This window comes from Aulonocara stuartgranti (genome assembly GCF_965226115.1).
Source record: "Aulonocara stuartgranti genome assembly, chromosome: 17".
Lineage (NCBI taxonomy): Eukaryota > Metazoa > Chordata > Actinopteri > Cichliformes > Cichlidae > Aulonocara > Aulonocara stuartgranti.
Window position 1 is genome coordinate 5,752,848 of NC_138953.1, and position 23,503 is coordinate 5,776,350.

At 40.8% G+C, this 23,503-nt stretch overlaps 1 protein-coding gene across 4 annotated transcripts in view; it reads right to left on the reverse strand.

The window, feature by feature from the left end:
* Window positions 1-20,407: 20,407 nt before the first annotated feature.
* dnajc6 (DnaJ (Hsp40) homolog, subfamily C, member 6) overlaps window positions 20,408-23,503 on the reverse strand; it is a 37,835-nt gene continuing 34,739 nt past the window's right edge. For all 4 annotated transcript variants that reach the window (XM_082511898.1, XM_082511896.1, XM_082511895.1 and 1 more), the window contains one exon: window positions 20,408-23,221. In XM_082511898.1, the coding sequence (XP_082368024.1) occupies window positions 23,120-23,221 (102 nt within the window). In that variant the 3' untranslated portion in view covers window positions 20,408-23,119. The remainder of the gene's footprint in view (window positions 23,222-23,503) is intronic.

Here is a 23,503-nt window from a genome sequence, read left to right on the forward strand (position 1 = left end):
TGATCCAGGTGTTTTGTTTGTTTTTCGTTTTTTTTCTTCTCCCCTTTCTCACCCTCTCTTCTCCCTTCTATTTTTTTTCTCTCCCTCTCTTTCCCTCATTCTTTCTCCCTGTCCTATCCCCCAGTCATGTCTGTCCCGCCTTTAAAAAACGAAAATAAAATAAATACATAATTATAATAAAGGTCAATCAAATGGACCAATATGGCAAGGCCATGATGATCCTAAAGATCCAAACGGGACAGGCAAAAAAAAAAAGCACACAACACACTGCAACACAGGCACTCCCTGATGGCACTAGCCTATCCCAGTGTAGGTAATCTGAAATATTTTGACATTGTTATTTTTTCACTTGCGCTTTATTTTCTCTTCAGAAATGTGCAAGTGTGTGGCACAGCTGCACATTAGATGCAGTGTCTGCCACTTCTTTTTTTTTTTTTTTTTGCCTGTCCCGTTTGGCTCTTTTGCCATCAGAATTGTTGTCTAAAGGCAAAGAAAGATGCCCAACGGATTTACTTTACCAAATTGACCATCCCAGCCTTGCCATAATGGTCCATTTGATTCACCTTTTATTGTTTATTTTATTTTCACTTGCTGAATACGGGACAGACTTGAATGGAGGAAAGAAGGGGAGAAAGAAAGAGGGAAAGAGAAACAGCTGAGAAGAGGGACGGGGGAGAAGGGCAAAAAACAAAAACCAACAGAATGGGCAGGAAAAAAAAAGAAAAGAAAAAAAAATGCATATATCGATCACCTGGATCACCTGTTGAGAAAGAAAAAAGAAAACAAGCAGAAGAGAACAAGAGTAATAGAACAAACAACATCACAATGATATATGGGAATATGACAGTAAATACTAAATATTAAACATTATTGTGCAGCAATAATTTAGAAGTGTCTGCCACTTCTAAAAGAGACTGGCAAAGAAAATAGCCAAGAGGCAGAAAGAAAGTGTGAGTCAGGCAGTCCAGCTCAGCCAGTCACTTATGTGCACAAAGCCCCAGAAACAGCTCTGGGTGCCAATATACTTTCACTGAATTTGCAACAGGTGACGAAGCTTTCAACATTAAGGCCTCCTGGCCCACTCATAACACTGTTGAACCATTAAAAAAATAGATTTAGCAAAAAAAACCCAAAACAAAATAAAGATGTACCTTGGGCTCAATGGTGTTATTGCAATGTGTTTCTGCTCTTTGTGCTCTTTGATTGGTCGATAAATTGACTAACATTGGAAACAGTCATTTGTTTCTAGCTTTCTGTTCTTATTTTCTTACTTTGGTGACCCTCCTGTGTTTTTGTTGAACAGATTTGCCTTTGTGCTGCTACACAGATGGAGGTCGATGATATCATGTGCACAGTTATGACGTAATAACCCCACCCGCTCCGAACAGGTTGTGTTGTGCGTGTGTGACAGAGAGAGAGAGAGAAAGAGAGCAAGAGAGAGTATTAGTGTGCAGCCCTCAGGTCTCACAGGAGTCATTGAGAGAGCTGCAGCGAATACATTTCATTCGATTTGTAAAGATCTGTGCTCCTCAGCTGGCACAAACACCGCCTGGAAAACAAAAAGCACTGAGTTATTTTGTGTGTGTGTGTGTGTGTGTGTGTGTGTGTGTGTGTGTGTGTGTTGGGGATGGGGGGGGGGGGGGGGTGGAGCGGGCATGATGAAAAACCAGTGACTGCCAGATGTAAGTGGATCCATCTGGCTGTGACACCAGGAAGGCTTGAAGATGAACTCGCGTGGGGTGGAGCTGTTTAGCATCAGAGGCCATAGCAAAGGCCTTGGGGGCCCAGTTGAGATGAGTATTGCCTACTCATCTTGTAGTCGTGTCTTTCTTTTTTTCTATCACCCTCTCTGTCCTTTTCCCTCTGGCTCCTACAAATCAGCGCACAGTCCGCAGCAGCAGGCATGACAATGTGCTGACACGAGAACACTGTACTGACTCTCACTTTGTTGTCCATTCTGCCAGAACCACATCATCAGCGCCTGATAGAATGACTTATAAAACCACAGCCTTTCTCTGGTGCACAGTTTCACTCTTATTTCTGTGCACACATGCGTGCGCACACACACACACACACACACACACACACACACACACTGTGTTTTCATGTCTTGTGGGGACATCTAATTGACATAATGCTTTCCCTGGCCACTTACCCATCAAAAATGAATGCCTAACCTTAACCCAAATGTAACCCTGACACTGAAACCATATTTTGAGTCTCAAAAATGCCTTCAAACTCGTGAGGACCAGGATTTTGTCTCCATAAGGGCTGTTGGTCCCCACAAGTATAGTAAACTTTGAATTTTTGGTCCCCACAAAGACATGAATACACACTCACACACACACACTGACACACTGAGCCAGTGTGTCGCTGATTCTGTCCAAAGTAAATTATGTTTTCAGACACTCACACAGCTTCTCTCTTACTTTTTCCTTTGAGAGACGAGAAACTCTTTAAAGGATCATTTCTCTTCTTTCCACCTTCCAGGGCAGAACACAAATATGGAAAGAATTAGCGAGAATAGGAGAAAAGAGGATTCCCAGAGCAAAACTTGTGCGTCATCAGATTTGATTATCTCGAACCCGGTGCGCTGGCCCTCGCGGCAATAGTGATAAAACAGTAAAGAAGTGAAGTGGAGTCAGGCAACAAGACCAGTAGTTGACTATCATCTGACGTCTAATATCATGACAATGAGTCTTTTGTTTCCTGCAGTGATTTAGTATTTTAAATCTTTAAGTAGACTTTCAGGCTGAATAAACTGAAACAAATTGCCTGTCATTCCCAAGTCATGTTTGATCAAATAATTTATACTACTGTATTGTTTAAGCACATACAGAACTCATTGAGATCAAATCAGATTGTCTCTGGTGTCGGCTTTGGCAACTTAAACTCACACACACTCGGGGAAAAAATACTCCAGTTCCAAGGGAACATTTATGAAACAGGTGTGTGACACTGGTAAAAATTCAGTCTGTGCAGCATGAACATATTGTAAAGCAAGTTCACATAAACCTAGACTTAGAGCTTTTTATTGTCATTGTGCAGTTTATTGCATAGCGAAATTGGTTAGCTGGATCACAAAGGTGCAAAAGTAAGAAGAGAAAACGATATACAACGAAGGGAAAAAATAAATAAATAATAATAAAAAAATAAAAACCAATATATATGTATACATATATGTGAGTGAAACTGTATACATGATGTATGCGTAAGAAACATTGAAACAGAAACATTGTGTGGCTGTATACAAGGGCAGTTATAAAATGTAATAAATACATAAATAAGGGTGCAGGGGCTATGGTCATTTAGGAAATATATAACTCCTCTACTTCCTTCTAACTCAAGAAAGCCTACAGATAGCTGCAAAAGCAATAAGAAAGGGGAAACCGAGCCCATGCAGCATTGTTTCCCTTGGCCTGTGCCCAGCCAATTTTTACATATTGAGAACACATTATTGTGGACAGAAGGGCTATAACAGAAACATTAGTAGTAGTTGTAGTTGTTTACTGATTAACTAAGACTATCGATCAAACATATCTAGGAGGAAAAAGTAGCAACATGCCAGTGAGGAGTCTTCACAAACAGCCCAAGCAGGCAACAAAACTGGGTTAGAGTGTTTCTAAAAAGAAGCTAAATGTAATTCAGTCACTTCTGTTTTTGTAACACCAGCTCTGTTGTCTGTCTAGTCACTCCCACACTCATTAGCAGCTTCATTTTCTATGTTTAACTCTAGAACTCTGCTGTCCTGCTGCTGGCCTGTTAAAACTACCTGCTTTAAAATATTCGCCTGTTTTTGCTCAGCAGCAAAGCTTCCATTTCTCCTTAATGCATTTGAGCATGTGCAGTTTTACTAAGATGGCTCAGATTAACAACAATAGATTTTTGGCGGGCTGATGTCAACGCAGAAAAACTATGTGAGGACAGGTTCTGAATTACCAGGCCTCTTTTTTTGACTTTGTTTCAGAAAACACAGATGTTGACGTCTCTATGACGGATTGTAAATATTCGACCTGAATAATGTGAAACACGTCAAGATGACCTTACACAGTGCGTAGCTGAAAGGTTACATTTGTTAACAAATGGCTCTTTGAGGAAGTTCTGTGAGAAGTAAAGCAGCAACAAACACACAGACATTAATCCAACAAAATCTAATACCAAAGTCTCTGCACATAAATAAATAATATAATCAGGTCAACAGAGGAGCCTTCATCGCTGTCATCTACGCTGCTCTGCATCCTGCACCCCTGACTGGATACTAATAGGTAGCTAAGCAACTGCTGAATGCTAATGGCAAACCTAATGTCAATAAACATATCCAGGGCCATTTTTACTGAATACATGACACTAAAGTCTTTATCAACTCAAATTAAACTGGAAAACCAGGCTATCAGTAAGTGTAAATGATACTCACTCACTCTGTGCTGCTGATTTTGTGTGTGGCAAGCCTCCCATAAAATAGCAGCTTTAGGATATAAAACTGGAATAGACTATTGAAAAGGTAAAAGCCAATAAAAAAAATTAAAGAAAACCACTCTCTTCCTTTTGCACTCCACATAAGCACAGGAATCTGCACCACAGTCATCATGAAACTATAAGTACTTACAGGAAATTAAAGTTTGAAACAGTTAAACCAGGGGGGGGCGAGGAGCTCCGATAAATGCTGGAGTTTGTTTTATATCAATAAATCAGAATCTTGTGTTTACCAACAGTTTGGCTTAATGTCCACAATTCCCCCAGTTTTTCAGTTGCCTGTATGTGAGTTTCTTTTTCATTCTTAAGGTACTCGTGTTAAATTAGTCAGCTGCAAGCTGTCAAGTGCACGCAATAACATCCTTGTGGGTTTCTGTTTGAGTAATGCCTTAATGTCTCACTGCATCCGTTGAGCACCACTGAGAGCATCACTTTGGTTGTTATAACGCCTCGCAGGGACGTATCATTTGAGATGCAAACTTTCTTCCAGTGCCATCCTGAATGAATGCTCTATATCTATTCTTTCAAATCAAATTCTCCTGGCGCAGGTCATAGAATCCCCTTTTTTATTTCAGTGTTTTCCAAGCAAAATGGCTTATTGAACCTCGAGTTATATTTGCAGTCTGAAGCTGTAAACCATTGAGGCTATCGGTTCAGTTTCAAACTCATTGTCATTATAATCAAGCTTTCCTCCAGGCTTAGAGTGACATTTAAAACATAAAAACTGTGTAAATAATCATTTTTAATAAGAGTAAAACACTTACTGCAACTCACTGGAACTGCAACACTTACAGTAATGGAAGGAACAAAACTTCTAACCAACGTATTTTTTCACCTTTTGGAGTATAGCTTGACCTTTCCTATGGCGTTCAGCAGTGACTAAGCAGAGCTTGGTAGAAATCAGTATGTGCACGTGTAACTGCACATGGGTTTGTGTGTGTTATCAGAAAACAGATTATCAGAAAAATAAACGAACCACGTCACATAACAGCCTTAATAGAAATTGTGGGTGCATTAGTGTCCGAGAAAGAGGAACAGTGTATGGGTGCCTGTAAATGGCATATAAATGAACGAGCAAACAAAACGAGGACTGCGATAATGGCAGAAAATGGAAAAAGTGAAGCCGAAGCAACACAGAGAATGAAGCAAAGCACAGAAACTCATTTCATTATATTTATCTACTTGGAAAAATATATATATTTTCCAATAAGTGAATACTGGGTCATGCCTTCCTTCCTAGAATATTTGCACCTCTACATAGCTAAAAGCATTAGCATCATATCACACTGACATAAACCGATATAAACTCATAAACAGGTGGGATGAAGTATTTTGTTGTGGGACGCGCAGCACCGGAACATTTGGTGATCATATACTTCAAGCTGCTGATTCACAGGAGAGACGGAAGACAAGCAGACACACTGAGGCATGGGAACATCAGAATGGTACGCTTCAAATTAGCGTCCTGATGAATGCCAGGACCAAAGGGTTCTCAGCAGAGCAATGCACTGTAACAAGATGATCAAAGGTATTCACATCATCCATCGGGGGTTTATCTGATCGGGGTTCTCCAAAAGAAGTAAAAGTTTCTTTGTTTTGTTTTTTCAACTTAAATTTGCTGCATATATGTCAAATTTTATCTTCCCGTATCCTTTTTAGACAGGAAGGATTTGTATTTCAAATAATGCTTCCTAGGTTACTTTCTTTTTTTCCATCTAATCTCTTGCTCATCCTTTGCATCTGTCAGCTTTCAGACTAAACAGAGCTGTGTGTATCCACACAGAACTCCCTCACACACACACACAGAGTTTATCTTAATGTTTACACCGCGGGCGGGCGGGCGGACGGACGGACGGACGGACAGACAGACAGACAGACAGACAGACAGACAGATAGACAGACAGATAGATAGATAGATAGATAGATAGATAGATAGATAGATAGATAGATAGATAGATAGATAGATAGATAGATAGATAGATAGATAGATAGATAGATAGATAGATATTATTTAGACAACTGCGTTTCAAGTGAGCAAACAGCATCACCATGGAGATGTCTGTAACCATTACCTCACCTTTTGCTCTCAAAATTTAAATAACAGAGTTTGTGCAGCTGGCTTCATTCTGCATCCAGCAGAATAGCCACAGCTCTTATTGCTAACACAGAGTGAAAAACTATAGTGGCTCCTTCTCCAAACGCCAGCTACTAAAGTGTCGATCGAAGCCAGACAGTTTCTTGCCTCAGGCTTGTCTGAAATAGTTGTGTGACATGGGCACCTGATCTCAGCCTAAAAAGCACAAGTATAAAAATGTTAGTGTTTTCACTGCTGAAGACACAATGCTCCTGATGTGAATCTCCACGCACATTGTTTTACATAAATGAAATGTGTTTGCCATCCAACCAGCAACAGAGCCATGCTGCCAAATTTACAGTTTTTTCTGATTGCTTAAGCACATTTTTTGTAACTATTGGCTAATTTTGCAAAACTCTTCACACAAATAAGAAAACCTGTCACCCAATCATCAAAACATTGTAGTTCTCTTGCAAAAGCAAACACAGCTAGATTAACTCTTCACACCTTCATAAAAATGGTGTTTCCGTATCAAACAGTACACACAAGCCATCATCTACTAAGCACACAATGCGCCAACTGCACACTGATGGTATGAATACAAAACACATCTGGCCTTTGCTTTCTCTGTGCACAAGGTAGGCTATGTCAGTTTGAGCTCATACTTCTGTCATAGATCCATAAGCATAGAGGGATCCAAACTTCAAGTACTGGTGTTTATTCAAACACATCAAAACAAACACAAGTGTTTATTTCCAAGTATAGGATTATTTGCAATCGCCATAATGACTATATGGGTTACTTGGTCTGCAGTGAACATGCTTCCTCTGCCCCCAGCATCTGGTCATCTAGCAATTCTGTAAAGTAACAATTTCAGTATTTTCACATCAATGGTATTGGTGTGTTTCTCATTGGCATATGGCAGTGCTACAAATCTTTGTGCGAAGTGACTGTACTAACCGATTCTCATTTCAAGATGTCCTTATGGTACTTGCTACAGTGTAGCGGCTCGAGTTAGGCTGGACCCGTTGGCCAGCTACCCTCAGGGTCATTCCACAGTTGATTACATGGTCCACTATTGTAGCTCTGATGTCATCAGCAATTCTATTTCTTACTCTTCCTACCCTTCCTCTCCCCCCCTCCTCATCTTCCTCTCCCCCCTCCTCATCTTCCTCTCCCCCCTCCTCATCTTCCTCTTGCTCCTCCATGTCCTTGTCGTCCTCTTCATCCTACTTCTTCACCTCCACGTCCTCTTCCTCGGCCTCCTCTACTTCTCACTCTTTCTGCTCCCTCCATTGTACTCCGCACACACAGCTTACCTGTATTATAGTGCTTAGGCTGATTGCAAAGTGAACTAATTATCTAAAAAAGTTTTCACATGTGAAAGTGTGCCAGACAGTTGGCAAGTTAGTGTTAATGATAGCCATACATGTGTATACTTTTGCTAGGAGTGTGTTGGAAATTTGGTAATTGAGTGTTGTGCAGTGAATTGTGCCTACAGTTTTGCAAAGTGTGTGTTACAAAATTGCAAACTGAGTGCAAAGCAGTTTTTGTGCTTTTAGTTTTGCAGACTCAGTGAGTGGTTTTGCTATAAGTCTGAATAGTTTTAGAGATTGTGCTACAGGAATCACAGTTAGGGTTTAAGCATTCAGAAAAAACTGTATTTCCAAGTCAAAACGAAATAGTAATTTCACTGAGGAAAAAAAAGAAATCAGTCTACATCGTGTCGTCTCTCTGGATCTGGCCACAAAATTTTTTCTACATCACATGAAATGTCCTCTAGTCGAAGGCACTGGGGAAAATATCTTCTGGACTTTTACATCTATGGTATTGTTGTGTTTCTCATTAGAATATGGCAGTGCTACAGATCTTAGTGCAAAGTGACTGTACTAACCGATTCTCATTTCAAAACGTCCTTATGATGCTTGCTACAGTGTAGCGGCTCAGTTTAGGGTGAACCCGTTGGCCAGCTTCCCTCAGGGTCATTCCACGGTTGATTACATGGTCCACTATTGTAGCTCTGATGTCATCAGCAATTCTATTTCTTACTCTTCTTACCCTTCCTCTCCCTCCCCTCCTCGTCCTCCTCTTGCTCGTCCTTGTCCTTGTCATCCTCTTCGTCCTACTTCTTCACCTCCACGTCCTCTTCCTCGGCCTCCTCTACTTCTCACTCTTCCTGAATATATATCTGAATATCCCATCATTTCCTGTTTTATTTTGTAATCCTTGGTTCTCATGCATCCTAGCTAGTTTAACTTTGGTACTTTGCTCTTTTACCAACAAGTTTATCCCCCATCTTTCCCCTGTTCCTAATTATTCCTCCTAGTGCAGCTCCCAGATGGTCATTACCCTCTGCAGTATACTTTTCCCAGTCTCTTTTTGTTTAGTTTTCTTGGGTTTTTGCAATTGATCTATTCAAATATTTTTCTTTTCATTCAAATACCAACTCACTAGCCTCCTAAAGCGAACACTACTACACTTTTGCTTGTGTCAACGCACAGATTGAAAACAATTCAATCCCACTTGATTTCTGGCCACAGGTGTAAGTGTGCCACTAAAATTTGGAGAGAAAATAAGTAAGAACACAGCGGAGCTCTGACATTTTATCAAGACAGAAAGTTTGTGGTGATTAATTAAATTAAAGTGAGGCAGAATGAAAGAAAGTGAGAAACTGTACATATAAAGACCGAGGGAGGGGAATGTACCGTTTCAGTATAACAAATGGAGCGCAGAGTGATGAGAAACACAAGGGAGATCAACCATGTATGACAGTTACTTCTCCAAACAACCAACCAACGAACCGTCAACACAAAATCAACTTCAGTGACACGGGCGGCCTTTGCAGTCTGTCAGGCTTCATACAAGATTATGTTCAGTCTTATGAAATGTTGCGGTGTTTACAGTTACTCACCAGCAGCCCCACACCACCAGATATCCAGAAGTGAAAGATAAAAAAGTTTGTTTCCAGCTGATACGGCCAACATTTGAAGTTGGACATTTTAAAGTCCCACACGGAGAGAGAGCGCTTTATGCGGAGCAACATGTCGCTAGGCATCAGGTGCTATTTCTGATACAGGCTATCAGAATACACACCAATCCCTCACAACACCACACACAGGACAGGGTGTAAATACACGAGACAATCATCCATGTAACTGTTGGAGTGGGTGCCACTCAAGTGTAGATGGCACTGAGGATAAAAGCCATCTCTATTTTTGTGTACATGTAAGTGGACTGGATGTGTAAGCCTCTAGCTGTGGGCACACAGAGATCTCAGTGACAAGCCTACCTTCTGTGAAGGGCCTCCTCAAATTTTCCCCTCTGCCTAAGCTACTGTGGGCTTTGTGTCTGTGTGTGTGTGCATGCAGTCCAATGAGTGATATTTGATCCCATAAATCTTCTGACGCACAGCCAAGAGCTGGCTTTGGGTTGTGAGCCATTTGCAGCAGCTCTCCCCTCACTGACCCATACTGATTCTGACCAGGCCAAACAAACCTTAGGATATGACCCTGCTTTATTTACTTGTAAGATGGGGGGGAAAACCTCTTACATGATATTCTTGTAAGTCTAAAAATACATCCTGTTTGTGTGAAAGGGAATGTTCACTAAGCTGCTGTACTACATTCTTGCATTATACTATATTCTTACATATCATTCATACATGATGAACAATGCTGTCTAATGCAGAAGTTCCTTAAATCTATATGTTTTGTACTGGCCAGATTGAGTCATCTCCACTGGTTACAGGAAGAAGTCTGAGTGTGCTGAATCCAAAGCTAAACTGGCTCTACTTTTTTTTGTGAGCTCAGTAAGCATTTTTTTAAATGGGTTTATTATTTTGAGTCTGTTTCAGTTCAACAGCGAGAGAGAAACTGAAAATCATTTGCCCTTTTGCAGTAAAACAGAAAGAAATGAGGGCATGTGGACCCTGTGGTTGACTGGTCGCTCACACAGAATAACACATCCAGTATCCTTGAGTTTCTTACAGTCCCAGTTTGGTAAGATCCCAGAGTTTGGTAAGATCCCAGAGTTTGGTAAGATCCCAGAGTTTGGTAAGATTCAAAGATACTTTTAGGAGTTGGCCATTTATATACTTCTCCATTGTGTTTTGTTTTCAGTCTGCTTTTCATTTCATCACATGAAAATCAAATAGATGATCCTTCCTGACCAAGCTGGCTAGTGGGGCAAAAAAGTATTTAGTCAGCCACCGATTGTGCAAGTTCCCCCACCTAAAATGATGACAGAGGTCAGTAATTTGCACCAGAGGTACACTTCAACTGTGAGAGACAGAATGTGAAAAAAAAATCCATGAATTCACATGGTAGGATTTGTAAAGAATTTATTCGTAAATCAGGGTGGAAAATAAGTATTTGGTCAATAACAAAAATACAACTCAATACTTTGTAACATAACCTTTGTTGGCAATAACAGAGGTCAAACGTTTACTATAGGTCTTTACCAGGTTTGCACACACAGTAGCTGGTATTTTGGCCCATTCCTCCATGCAGATCTTCTCGAGAGCAGTGATGTTTTGGGGCTGTCGCCGAGCAACACGGACTTTCAACTCCCGCCACAGATTTTCTATGGGGTTGAGGTCTGGAGACTGGCTAGGCCACTCCAGGACTTTCAAATGCTTCTTACGGAGCCACTCCTTTGTTGCCCGGGCGGTGTGTTTTGGATCATTGTCATGTTGGAAGACCCAGCCTCGTTTCATCTTCAAAGTTCTCACTGATGGAAGGAGGTTTTGGCTCAAAATCTCACGATACATGGCCCCATTCATTCTGTCCTTAACACGGATCAGTCGTCCTGTCCCCTTGGCAGAAAAACAGCCCCATAGCATGATGTTTCCACCCCCATGCTTCACAGTAGGTACGGTGTTCTTGGATGCAACTCAGTATTCTTCTTCCTCCAAACACGACGAGTTGAGTTTATACCAAAAAGTTCTACTTTGGTTTCATCTGACCACATGACATTCTCCCAATCCTCTGCTGTATCATCCATGTGCTCTCTGGCAAACTTCAGACGGGCCTGGACATGCACTGGCTTCAGCAGCGGAACACGTCTGGCACTGCGGGATTTGATTCCCTGCCGTTGTAGTGTGTTACTGATGGTGACCTTTGTTACTTTGGTCCCAGCTCTCTGCAGGTCATTCACCAGGTCCCCCCGTGTGGTTCTGGGATCTTTGCTCACCGTTCTCATGATCATTTTGACCCCACGGGATGAGATCTTGCGTGGAGCCCCAGATCGAGGGAGATTATCAGTGGTCTTGTATGTCTTCCATTTTCTGATGATTGCTCCCACAGTTGATTTTTTCACACCAAGCTGCTTGCCTATTGTAGATTCACTCTTCCCAGTCTGGTGCAGGTCTACAATACTTTTCCTGGTGTCCTTCGAAAGCTCTTTGGTCTTGGCCATGGCGGAGTTTGGAGTCTGACTGTTTGAGGCTGTGGACAGGTGTCTTTTATACAGATGATGAGTTCAAACAGGTGCCATTCATACAGGTAACGAGTGGGGGACAGAAAAGCTTCTTACAGAAGACGTTACAGGTCTGTGAGAGCCAGAGATTTTCCTTGTTTGAGGTGACCAAATACTTATTTTCCACCCTAATTTACGAATGAATTCTTTACAAATCCTACCATGTGGATTCATGGATTTTTTTTCACATTCTGTCTCTCACAGTTGAAGTGTACCTCTGGTGCAAATTACTGACCTCTGTCATCATTTTAAGTGGGGGAACTTGCACAATCGGTGGCTGACTAAATACGTTTTTGCCCCACTGTAGTTCTAGCATCGCCAACTATCTCTACCGTCATATTCAAACATGGTCACAACTCCAACACGCCAAACGTATAAATGGAAGTCCAAAAACAAATGGACGACATCATCATAGCTAGGTTTACTGTTTATCTACATTGTAGGTCAAAGGTGGGCTATTCATTGTCCCAAGGAACCACATAAGAAACCGGGAGTGTTGTGAAGGACCACATCTGTAAATTGATAAAGAGATAAAATCAACCCTGTAAAGCCTGAACTATGAAATATTTGCCAGAATTGTTTATTATTATTAAATATTGGAAATATTTAATATTTATTGAACCTTTTATATGTAGAACTGGGTTCAGCTCATTTACACGAACCACCACACCAGTCGCATTTTCTCATGTGGCTCCATGGGAAAATTAATTGTTTATCCCTGCTGTATATCAACATATATGTAGTTATCACCCTAATTTGCTTTCCAGATTGGATTTGTTTGTTCTGCTCCAGTGAGTGCCAAACACAGAAGAAATACTGATGAAAAAAGGTATACTGGACTACAGGTTGGCACCATCCACAACAAATGTATAAAGCACAAGCCTTTTGTTACCCCACTTCCAAGTGCCAGGATCTAATAATCTAACAATAAAACAAAGAAAACTACCCATTTAAACTCAAAGTTAAACATACATAAGACTGTCCAGAAACACTTTGTACACCTGCTACAAAATCTTAAGAAGTGGGAAAGCAAAACATCAGGGTCAAGTGGCAACAAACCCCAACAACAGCTGTGCTATTTTAAAGGAGATTTGCCTGTAAAAGTTATTATTATAGTTCAATTGATTTCCATCACAGCTGCAGCTGGCAGCAGAGCCAAAGAGGGGAGAGAAGTGTTATTTTTAAACTGCCAGTAAGACAACAAACCTCTGCTGAGCCCAGCAGCATTATGGGGTCGACCTCTATGACACCTGGAGTGTTTAAAACAGCCTAAAATCTTGGCAACTGTTGTGCTACGATGGCTTGGCTTCCTGTAACCAGGTGTGATCAGTAAAAAAATGCACACAAGATTTATCTTTGAGTTTTCTGCTGATATGTTTTCAGAGATAAAGCTGACGCTTGGCAGAGTATGTGTAAAGTTGATCAGTCTCCAGTTGTCGTACATAAAGATGGTGTTCGTAATCAGTCAGTAATAATAGAGGAGAAAAGACATTAAAAAAACACAAGACTGAAAAAAAGAAGATATTCTGTTTCTTGTTGATGTATGAAATTAACACCCAGGCAGCAATATCTCAGTGTTTTGCTATGCAAACCAGACATTCCTATTCATCTGTCGCGCACGTGCACATTGTTTGTGTGAGTGAGAGACTAATAGGCACACACACACACACAGACGCACACACACATGCGCGCACACACGTACACACACGTACACACAGACACACATGCACACACACATGCGCACGCACACACACACACACACCCTCCCTCTCTTTCTACAGTCTTATTGCATCAGACAGGAGGTGTTGCAGAATGTTCCTTTCATTCAAGTCGATGCTTGTAGCACGGGGATTTCAGATAACCATTTATGAACGGAAAATATGAGGGAAGAGTGATAACGAACTTCAGGGTATGAGAGAAACATAAAAAGAACAGCCTTTAATCTGTCAGAACCGTCAACTAATGTCACAAGTGAAGAATAACTCACCAAATCATTCCACACATGCCTCTTGGCTACACACTTGCTCCACTAACAAAGAAACTTGAGGACAGTTCATTGAGGACATGGAACAAAGGGTCAAAGTTCACAGAAGTCAAAGAACTCTAAAAACATGGATAAGCTGGACTTTCTCACCTCCTTGATGAAAATTATTTTTGGCTACAAGAAACAGAAACACTGGGGTTTACATTAGACTGACGTACATGGATCGGACACTCATGGCATGTTGAGGTTGTTATTTTTGCTTTTGATTGACTTGACCACTTGGAATTTAGTCTCACTATAATGACTCTAGTGATTCATTAATTATCAACAGAATAAATCTGGCAGCGGCGAACAAGCTAAAAATCTATATTCTGGTGCTATCTGTACTCATACAGCTGTGGTCACATTTACAGACATTTAATTTGGGGCTTTTAATTTTTTTCTTTGAATTGTTATTTTTCGTAAGTGAAATATTTGTAAAGCATACACCTTTAATAACTTAAGGAACAACAACTGGTTGAACAAGTTTGACTTTATTTTGTATTTTTATCAAATCCACACGGGATCAAAAGTATACATAGAGCCTCAAGTATATACACATACACACTTGAATGTGTCTCTTTGCCAGTATAAAAAGGATGCTGTTGATCTGATGTGAAGTTAAAGATTTTGGAGGTAGTGTAAGAAGTAAGGAGCAGTAATTCAAAAGCCGCAGCCTACCATTAACTTGAAACAACTACAACAGCAACATCACTGTCCACAGTGATGCGAATTTTATACCGGCTTGAAATGAGAAGGTGCTGACCAAGTAAGAAGTCCCTGTTCCAAGTTCAGCATCTTTAAGCTTGACTGAAATTTGACGCTGTCCAGATGAACAAGGCAAATACCATATGGAGAAAAGTGTCTTGATGCATGCTCAGTCATCCAGGTAAGTACATCTCCAAAAGTTTATTTGTTCGTCTGGACGTAGCGTTTTGTGGGAGAAACGTTTCGTCACTCATCCAAGTGACTTCTTCATTCTCAGCTGACTGCAGGTTTCCCCAATCATATAAACAGGACATTTGCACAATGACTGAAACCAGCACCACTGAATACACAATGGCTGTGAGGTGAGTTAATTGATCATTAATATGCAAATTGTTGTGACCATTGATCAACAACCACTGATCAAAGACAATTGGTCATTGATCAAAGACTGTTCTGGAGAAAGGTTTTAAAGTCAGATGAGATAAAAGTTCATCTATTTGACCACTTTGACATGTTTGGAGGAGTAAAGCTGAAGCTTAGAGACCTGAGAGCTCTGTACGAGCTGTTAAGCACGGCGGTGGCAGCATCGTGCTGTGGGGCTGTTTTGATGCCAGTGTTATTGATACAATGTACAAAGTGGATAAAATAATGAAGAAATTCTTCTGCATCACTTCAGATCAGATGGTTAAAACTTGAACACAACTTGGTTTTCCAACAAGACAGTGATCTCAAACACGCATCAAAACGTTTTTCTTTCTTTAACTTAACCAGGCTAATATAAGCTGCTGGAAACCAGTACATATAAATGAACTCTGCCAATTCTGCCAAGAAGTACATCAAAGAAGTGGGCAAATATTCAGCCAGAATGATGTCAAAAGCTTGTCGATGGCTTGCTGAGGGACATTTAGACAAATATTAGTGGGGATGTATTCATATATTTGATCACGTATGTACACTTTTGACTCCGTTTAAATTCGAGAAAATCCTAAATAAATCCAAACTCCCCATTCCTTTGTTTTTTTAAAGTCATTAAAGATGTAGGCTGTACAATTGCGCCTATTGATGCCCGTCATGTGTACGTAAACTACTGTTCACAACCGTATTTAAAAATATGTCTACATTAACATGAAAATCATATTTACAGCAATTTATCTCAAGACTTAAACAGAAACCATTCACATTTTATTCATATTTTTTCCGTAATGAATGATTTTATGATCCTTTTCCACTATATTTTTCAATAGAATCAACTTTAGTAAATGACAATACTTATTGTATGTTGCCTTGAATATAATATTGTTAAATATAATAAATAAATATAGTACTACTTTTTAAATATAATATTGTCTTAAATATGATATAATATTGTTAACAGTAAATCCACTAATCAGCTCAATAAAAAAAGGACTCTACCAGTTCTAAGCCCCTAGTATTTTTGTTTGTTGACCACTGACTGGAAAGGCCATGTGAAAAGATATTTTTATGTACTTCTAATGTTCCCACACTGAGGGAATAGCATCTCTAGAGACATTTTCCCAGGAAGCGGCAGTTGGATCACAGTTCGTACTGTGCTCGTGCAATTCTGAAGTTGTCTTAAATACATTTAAGACAATATTTAGTTACACAAAGCAGCACACGACCTGTTTTTCCAGCCATTCCTGACATCACAGGAGTTTCCAGCATAAATAAGTTTTATCCTTTAAACTGACGACAGACCAATCTACTTTTTTTTCATCGTTGATGCAGAAAAACAATGTTCCCTTGTTACCATCAGTCTCTTTGTGAGAGCAATTTGTGGCCAGTCCAGGTTTATGTTGGTTATATTAGAAAGATGATTAAGACCCCCTTTTTGGGAACTGCACGTCAGTGTTTACCTTGGCTTTATATTTCATTTCATTTCATTTCTAAAATCTAGATAATCTGATTGTGTGAATCAGGCTCGCAGCAAACAGCGGATCTTTTGGCCTCTTTATATATAGAGTGAATTACAGGGTGCATTAAACACTGAATGTGGAAATGTTCACATTGTTCACAAAAAGATGAGTGAATAACGAACTCCAATAAAACAAATAACAAAAAACAAAGAGATGAGACTCGCTTCAGCAGCAGGTGAGCTGTGATGAAACCAAGCTGGCTTTTCTGTGGGCAGAAAAATTGGATTTACGTTAATTTAACTGTAATAAAAGACAACACTTTTATTAAAACCCAGAGCGAGACTGTCTTCTTACTCTGGGGGCTACTTTACTTTCCATACATAATGGGAAACCTCTCTCAGAGCTCCATTCATTAAATTTACAGTGGGGCAAAAAAGTATTTAGTCAGCCACCGATTGTGCAAGTTCCCCCACCTAAAATGATGACAGAGGTCAGTAATTTGCACCAGAGGTACACTTCAACTGTGAGAGACAGAATGTGAAAAAAAAATCCATGAATTCACATGGTAGGATTTGTAAAGAATTTATTCGTAAATCAGGGTGGAAAACAAGTATTTGGTCAATAACAAAAATACAACTCAATACTTTGTAACATAACCTTTGTTGGCAATAACAGAGGTCAAACGTTTACTATAGGTCTTTACCAGGTTTGCACACACAGTAGCTGGTATTTTGGCCCATTCCTCCATGCAGATCTTCTCGAGAGCAGTGATGTTTTGGGGCTGTCGCCGAGCAACACGGACTTTCAACTCCCGCCACAGATTTTCTATGGGGTTGAGGTCTGGAGACTGGCTAGGCCACTCCAGGACTTTCAAATGCTTCTTACGGAGCCACTCCTTTGTTGCCCGGGCGGTGTGTTTTGGATCATTGTCATGTTGGAAGACCCAGCCTCGTTTCATCTTCAAAGTTCTCACTGATGGAAGGAGGTTTTGGCTCAAAATCTCACGATACATGGCCCCATTCATTCTGTCCTTAACACGGATCAGTCGTCCTGTCCCCTTGGCAGAAAAACAGCCCCATAGCATGATGTTTCCACCCCCATGCTTCACAGTAGGTATGGTGTTCTTGGGATGCAACTCAGTATTCTTCTTCCTCCAAACACGACGAGTTGAGTTTATACCAAAAAGTTCTACTTTGGTTTCATCTGACCACATGACATTCTCCCAATCCTCTGCTGTATCATCCATGTGCTCTCTGGCAAACTTCAGACGGGCCTGGACATGCACTGGCTTCAGCAGCGGAACACGTCTGGCACTGCGGGATTTGATTCCCTGCCGTTGTAGTGTGTTACTGATGGTGACCTTTGTTACTTTGGTCCCAGCTCTCTGCAGGTCATTCACCAGGTCCCCCCGTGTGGTTCTGGGATCTTTGCTCACCGTTCTCATGATCATTTTGACCCCACGGGATGAGATCTTGCGTGGAGCCCCAGATCGAGGGAGATTATCAGTGGTCTTGTATGTCTTCCATTTTCTGATGATTGCTCCCACAGTTGATTTTTTCACACCAAGCTGCTTGCCTATTGTAGATTCACTCTTCCCAGTCTGGTGCAGGTCTACAATACTTTTCCTGGTGTCCTTCGAAAGCTCTTTGGTCTTGGCCATGGCGGAGTTTGGAGTCTGACTGTTTGAGGCTGTGGACAGGTGTCTTTTATACAGATGATGAGTTCAAACAGGTGCCATTCATACAGGTAACGAGTGGGGGACAGAAAAACTTCTTACAGAAGACGTTACAGGTCTGTGAGAGCCAGAGATTTTCCTTGTTTGAGGTGACCAAATACTTATTTTCCACCCTAATTTACGAATAAATTCTTTACAAATCCTACCATGTGAATTCATGGATTTTTTTTTCACATTCTGTCTCTCACAGTTGACGTGTACCTCTGGTGCAAATTACTGACCTCTGTCATCATTTTAAGTGGGGGAACTTGCACAATCGGTGGCTGACTAAATACTTTTTTGCCCCACTGTATATATAATAAATTTTAAGCAGAGGGCTAACAAACAAAACAAAACTATTTTGGTGGTGCTCAGGCTCAGTGACAGGATTGGCACCTCTTTCCACAGACTGGTGCAAACAGTCCAACCATATTATAGAAAAAGGGCAAATGGATTACATTTCAAAACAGCTTCAACTAGTAAGATTATGAAGCAACTCATACAGTCAATTTGCTTGCAATAATGACTTCCTATAATAATTTCCTAGGGATCAATAAAGTATTCTGATTCTGATTCCTATAAATTAAATACATTTCTTCTCAGCGATCATTTTGTGGTGCAAACATGCTTACTCATTTCTAATTTCATCCAAATCCCCTCTGCTCATAGTTTTTTTTCTTTCTTTTTTTCAAACTCTGTGTGTGTCTAACAGCTTGACACCCAAATGCGGCTGGTGTTTAATGGTGTAGGATATCATGAAAATAAAACATCGGCCTGTGCTGATGGTAAACATCCATCAGCACTGGAGTCTCTCGAGAAGTGCGTCAGCACTGTCAGCAGAGCGAGTTGGAAGAAGGAAAAACTGTGTCCAGCAGTAACTTTGTTTTACAATGAATCACTGATTGGGGGGGATTATATTCAATTACCCTAAATTTCCTTCTGGATAATCTAACGCTGGCACCGCAGCCATGTTTTCCCGAAACTGGGCCCCAAGGGGAGAACTATCAGCCCCAGATGGTAACAAAGCCGGAGAGGCTGGAGCACGAGTAGCAAATAGCAGTGTTGTGCCACAGCTTATACTGTAATGGCTCATTAGCATCAGAGCAGTCGTGCACTGCCACAAGTTGACATTGATGATTGCTGCCATTGTGAGTCTGTATGTTAAGGGCCTTTCAAGAAACCCAAGAAGGTCGCTTTCTGGTCAAAAGTCAAAGCCCAAATGCCTGACATCTCAGGAGGGTGGGGGATGGGGGCATGAAAGGCTCTGTCCTCAAAAGATTGGAGTTTGGTGTAGAGGGATGCAGAGTATCTGTATCTTTATCTGTGGAAAGCAGAATCCAGGCTGGGGTGCAGGGGGGGAGTAGATCAGATAAACACTGGGGAACAAGATCACATAGGGATTTAGAGGTGAGGAGAAGGATTTTACTGGAGATTCGGGACCTGACTGTGAGCCAGTGCATGATGGTGATAAGCTGGTGAGGAGAAAAGCCTTTTTAAAGTTGCAGTACACCATCATATTAATTAATATTCTTCTAAGTGCTTATAGGGTGGAGATGGCAGCACAGTTAACTTGGGTTCCTTTCTTTGCAGCGTTCCTTTCTTACTCTGACAGGTTTTCTTTCAGATTGAAAAAGAATACATATAAAAATAAATTCAAGGTCTTTTTTAGATGTTTACAACTTGCTGCACCTGCAGCCTGTGACAGCTGCACAGGTAGTTCAGCTGTCAAAAGAAGGTTTGCCGTGTCTCGAGGCACAGTATCAAGAGTGTGGAGGGAAAACTAGAAGATGCGCAGTTATAAGAGACTCGACTATAGCAAGACTGGTATCTGCTCCTTTGGGCGAGGAATATGAGGAGCACATCACCACCAGCAGGGTCCTCATGTGCATGTTTCTGGCCAAACTCTCAGAAACAGACCCCATGAGGGTGGCACCACATCCTTTTACTGGGACTCTCAGCTCAACATGACATATAGTTCATGTGCTGTACAATGCAGCCCTCTAGTGGTTACAAAGACAAAGGCCAAGCGAGACATAAAAACAGGAATGCTGCTCACCCTGCTCCGGTTTCTGTTTACTGTTTATTTCTGTGCACTGCACTTGATCATTATGTACATCCTGTAACCGTAAACAGAACTGAAAAGAACAACATGAACAGAATTTTTACACAGCTTAAGTAATATTTGAACAGGAGACAGGCAAACACATAACTTACAGTACTCTGTATCCAACTCTGAGCTCCTCCATACATACCACAAGTTCAAACAACACACATCCACTGACGACAATATAGAGGTTAGCTTTTTAACATAGCTGTAAGATCGCAGATTCAGTCAGCGAGGGAGCCAATGAGGGTTATTTCACATGTAGGTCCTCAGTGTAAATAAAGCATAGACACATACTACACACTTCTCATATCTTGTAAAACGACAAAGAAAGCAGTCACCTCCAGATTAAAGTTCAGTATTTTCAGCCTGAGACCCGGAGTCTTGTTCGACGGCCCAGTCAACACTTGTTTTGGGATCCTTTCGGGGTCCTCAGCCAGCTAATGAAACCACACCTCACATAATTCTCTTACGCTGGTCAGAAGTCAGTCAGCATCCTTAATGCAGATGAACAAACTGGACGAATGAAATCCAGTGAAGGGAAAAGACAGTATGATGCCAACAGAAAATCACCTTTGACCTTACTATGCAAATCAGAGAGCATGAAGACAGTTAACAGTGTCAGGATCTTCAACTGCTCATGAGCATGAGAAGGTAAACACTTGGCTCAATTTGTGTGTGAAGAATAAACCTAAACAGCCTAAACTGTTTCACCCTGAAACAGCTTAAACTGTTTCTGGGGATCGTGTAGGAACATATTAGTGTTTTGTGAAAACCTCATGTGCTTGAAAGAAATTGATCATTGCCTCTCTAGTTATTGCATATTTTATTGTTTTCTCCACTTTGCTCTAAAATGATGAAATGCTTTTAGCACTAAGAACTGATTTTGTGAATAATTGCACGTAAAAAGGGGCCAAATGCATCCAAAATCAGCAAATGTTTGTGTTAGGTTAGTACACATCAGCTGCAGCATCTACTGCTGTTCACTACTTCTAATGCATACCCCATTCTTTTATGCTGATTATGAATAAACGTGTAGCAAATGAAGTAAAAAGTAAACAAAACAAATCAATAAAAAGTAAATTGTTGTAAATCAGTGTTTTGATGAAACACAGTATGATCTGCCTGACGTGAAACAGTGATATACAGTAAACAGAACTCTTATTGCGTTCTTGATGGTTTGCGTTTAAGCACATTAGTGTCACTTCTGTGGTTCAGAGATTACCCCACCCAGTCTCAACCTTACAACTACCTCCCTAATTTAATGCAGGCTCCCCTCTATAACGTCTCTGACTCATCAGAGCATCAAGATGGGATGTTTTGGGGTGTCTTACAAACTCTGGCACTGGGACAGAGGCAAATTTTTTGAGTCCTCTGGTTGTGTGGAGGCGTCTGTTAGAGTGCGTCCCATGGATCCTTGATCAGACGTGGGGGATCTGGGGAGTCTGAAGGATAGGTGTGATGTTAAGGGCGTCACATTCTCATGAACTGCCTGATGTTTCCCAGCAGAGAGCTGCACTGTGATCAGATTTCCTTTACCTGCCAGTGGTTTTTACTGTTTTGGCTGACGACTGTGTTTGACAGACGTTAAAAGTCTTTAAGACAACAGCCTCAAAGTCCTGAACTCTTTCTCACAAGCAGATTGAATTTGAACCAATATTTTAAAGACAAACAAAGCGATTTAATAAATTAATTCATGGATTGCCTTCCTTGAGAGCTGCACCGATTTGATTCATCAGTTTGTGCTTTCACAGAGATGTAAAGCAAAAATATATTATTATATGAGTGAGTGTGCGAGGCCTCAAGGTGCTTCATGTAAGGAACTGTACATGTGCTAATGCTAAAACATACAATCCCCAGTTCCCCACAAGGCTTCAGGATATCAGACACACCTATTCTTATTAAACCTCTTCATAACAAAACCATTCCACATGATATCATATATGTCACATAACAAGTCAAGTTATTGTGTTACTGTTTTTTTTAACTAATTTTGTTTCCTCAGCTACACTCAGCAGACGACATCTTCAAGGTGAAACTCGACCTCTGATCAAGATTTTCTAATCCAATCACCTCCAAACAGCCTATTTTAACTTGACACTGCTGTTTGTGTTTGTTATTTATAGGGACATTAAATAGTGTGAAAACTGGATTTGATATGACGGAACTGATCTTGAATTCAGTGTTCGCTCACAGTACAAAAAAAATGGCTTGAATGCTGTTAAATGCTTGTTGTGCCTCACAGACTTCTTCATGCTCCAAAGCTCTCGCAAAGAGCAGTCTGACAAATGTTTGCTCAGTTTATTCTCGCGCATTTCTTTTTCCAGATCAACAGCTCTCACCTTGTTTTGATCCGTCTCTTTGACGTCCCAGTGATTTTTAATTTTTTGAATGGGATGGTTCATACATACAGTATGGATATTAGAGCTACAGAGAGTCAGCTGTTCGTCTGAGCTACTAGTCCGGGCACGGGAGGCTGTTCTATAGCCTGTCATCACTCAAGTTCTGCGTTTTTGTTGCAAGAAGAGAGACACGAGTTAAAGCATGGGTATAAAGGCAGATGTTGCAGGGTGTGGCTGCAGTATGCGGACAAGAGGTGGTAACACTGTAAGGGTTAGATGATGGAATCAGCAGGGACATCATCTCCTCCTCCTTAAGTCCCCTTACGTTTTATTCAGTAGAGAGGCTTTTGTCCTTGGGTCTCAAATTCTGACCAGGCATCATTTAGTTCCATGAAAATCATCTTGGCATATTGTTCGTATGGTTGTCCCGTCGCCTACGAAGTAGGAGAGAAAAAACACAATAGTTATGAACCCATAAGTAAAGCATATTTGAGACATGTTGGCCTTTTGGGATTCCCATTTCATTTGTCTCTCATTCATAGCTTGCTTTACTCGAGCATTATGTCAACATGCTACAATGTAGCTTGCCATCACCAGTGTGTGAATGTGTGTGTGAATGGGTGGATGACTGGTTGTGTAAAGCGCTTTGGGGTCCTTAGGGACTAGAAAAACGCTATACAAATACAGGCCATTTACATAATATTATTCACTGTTAC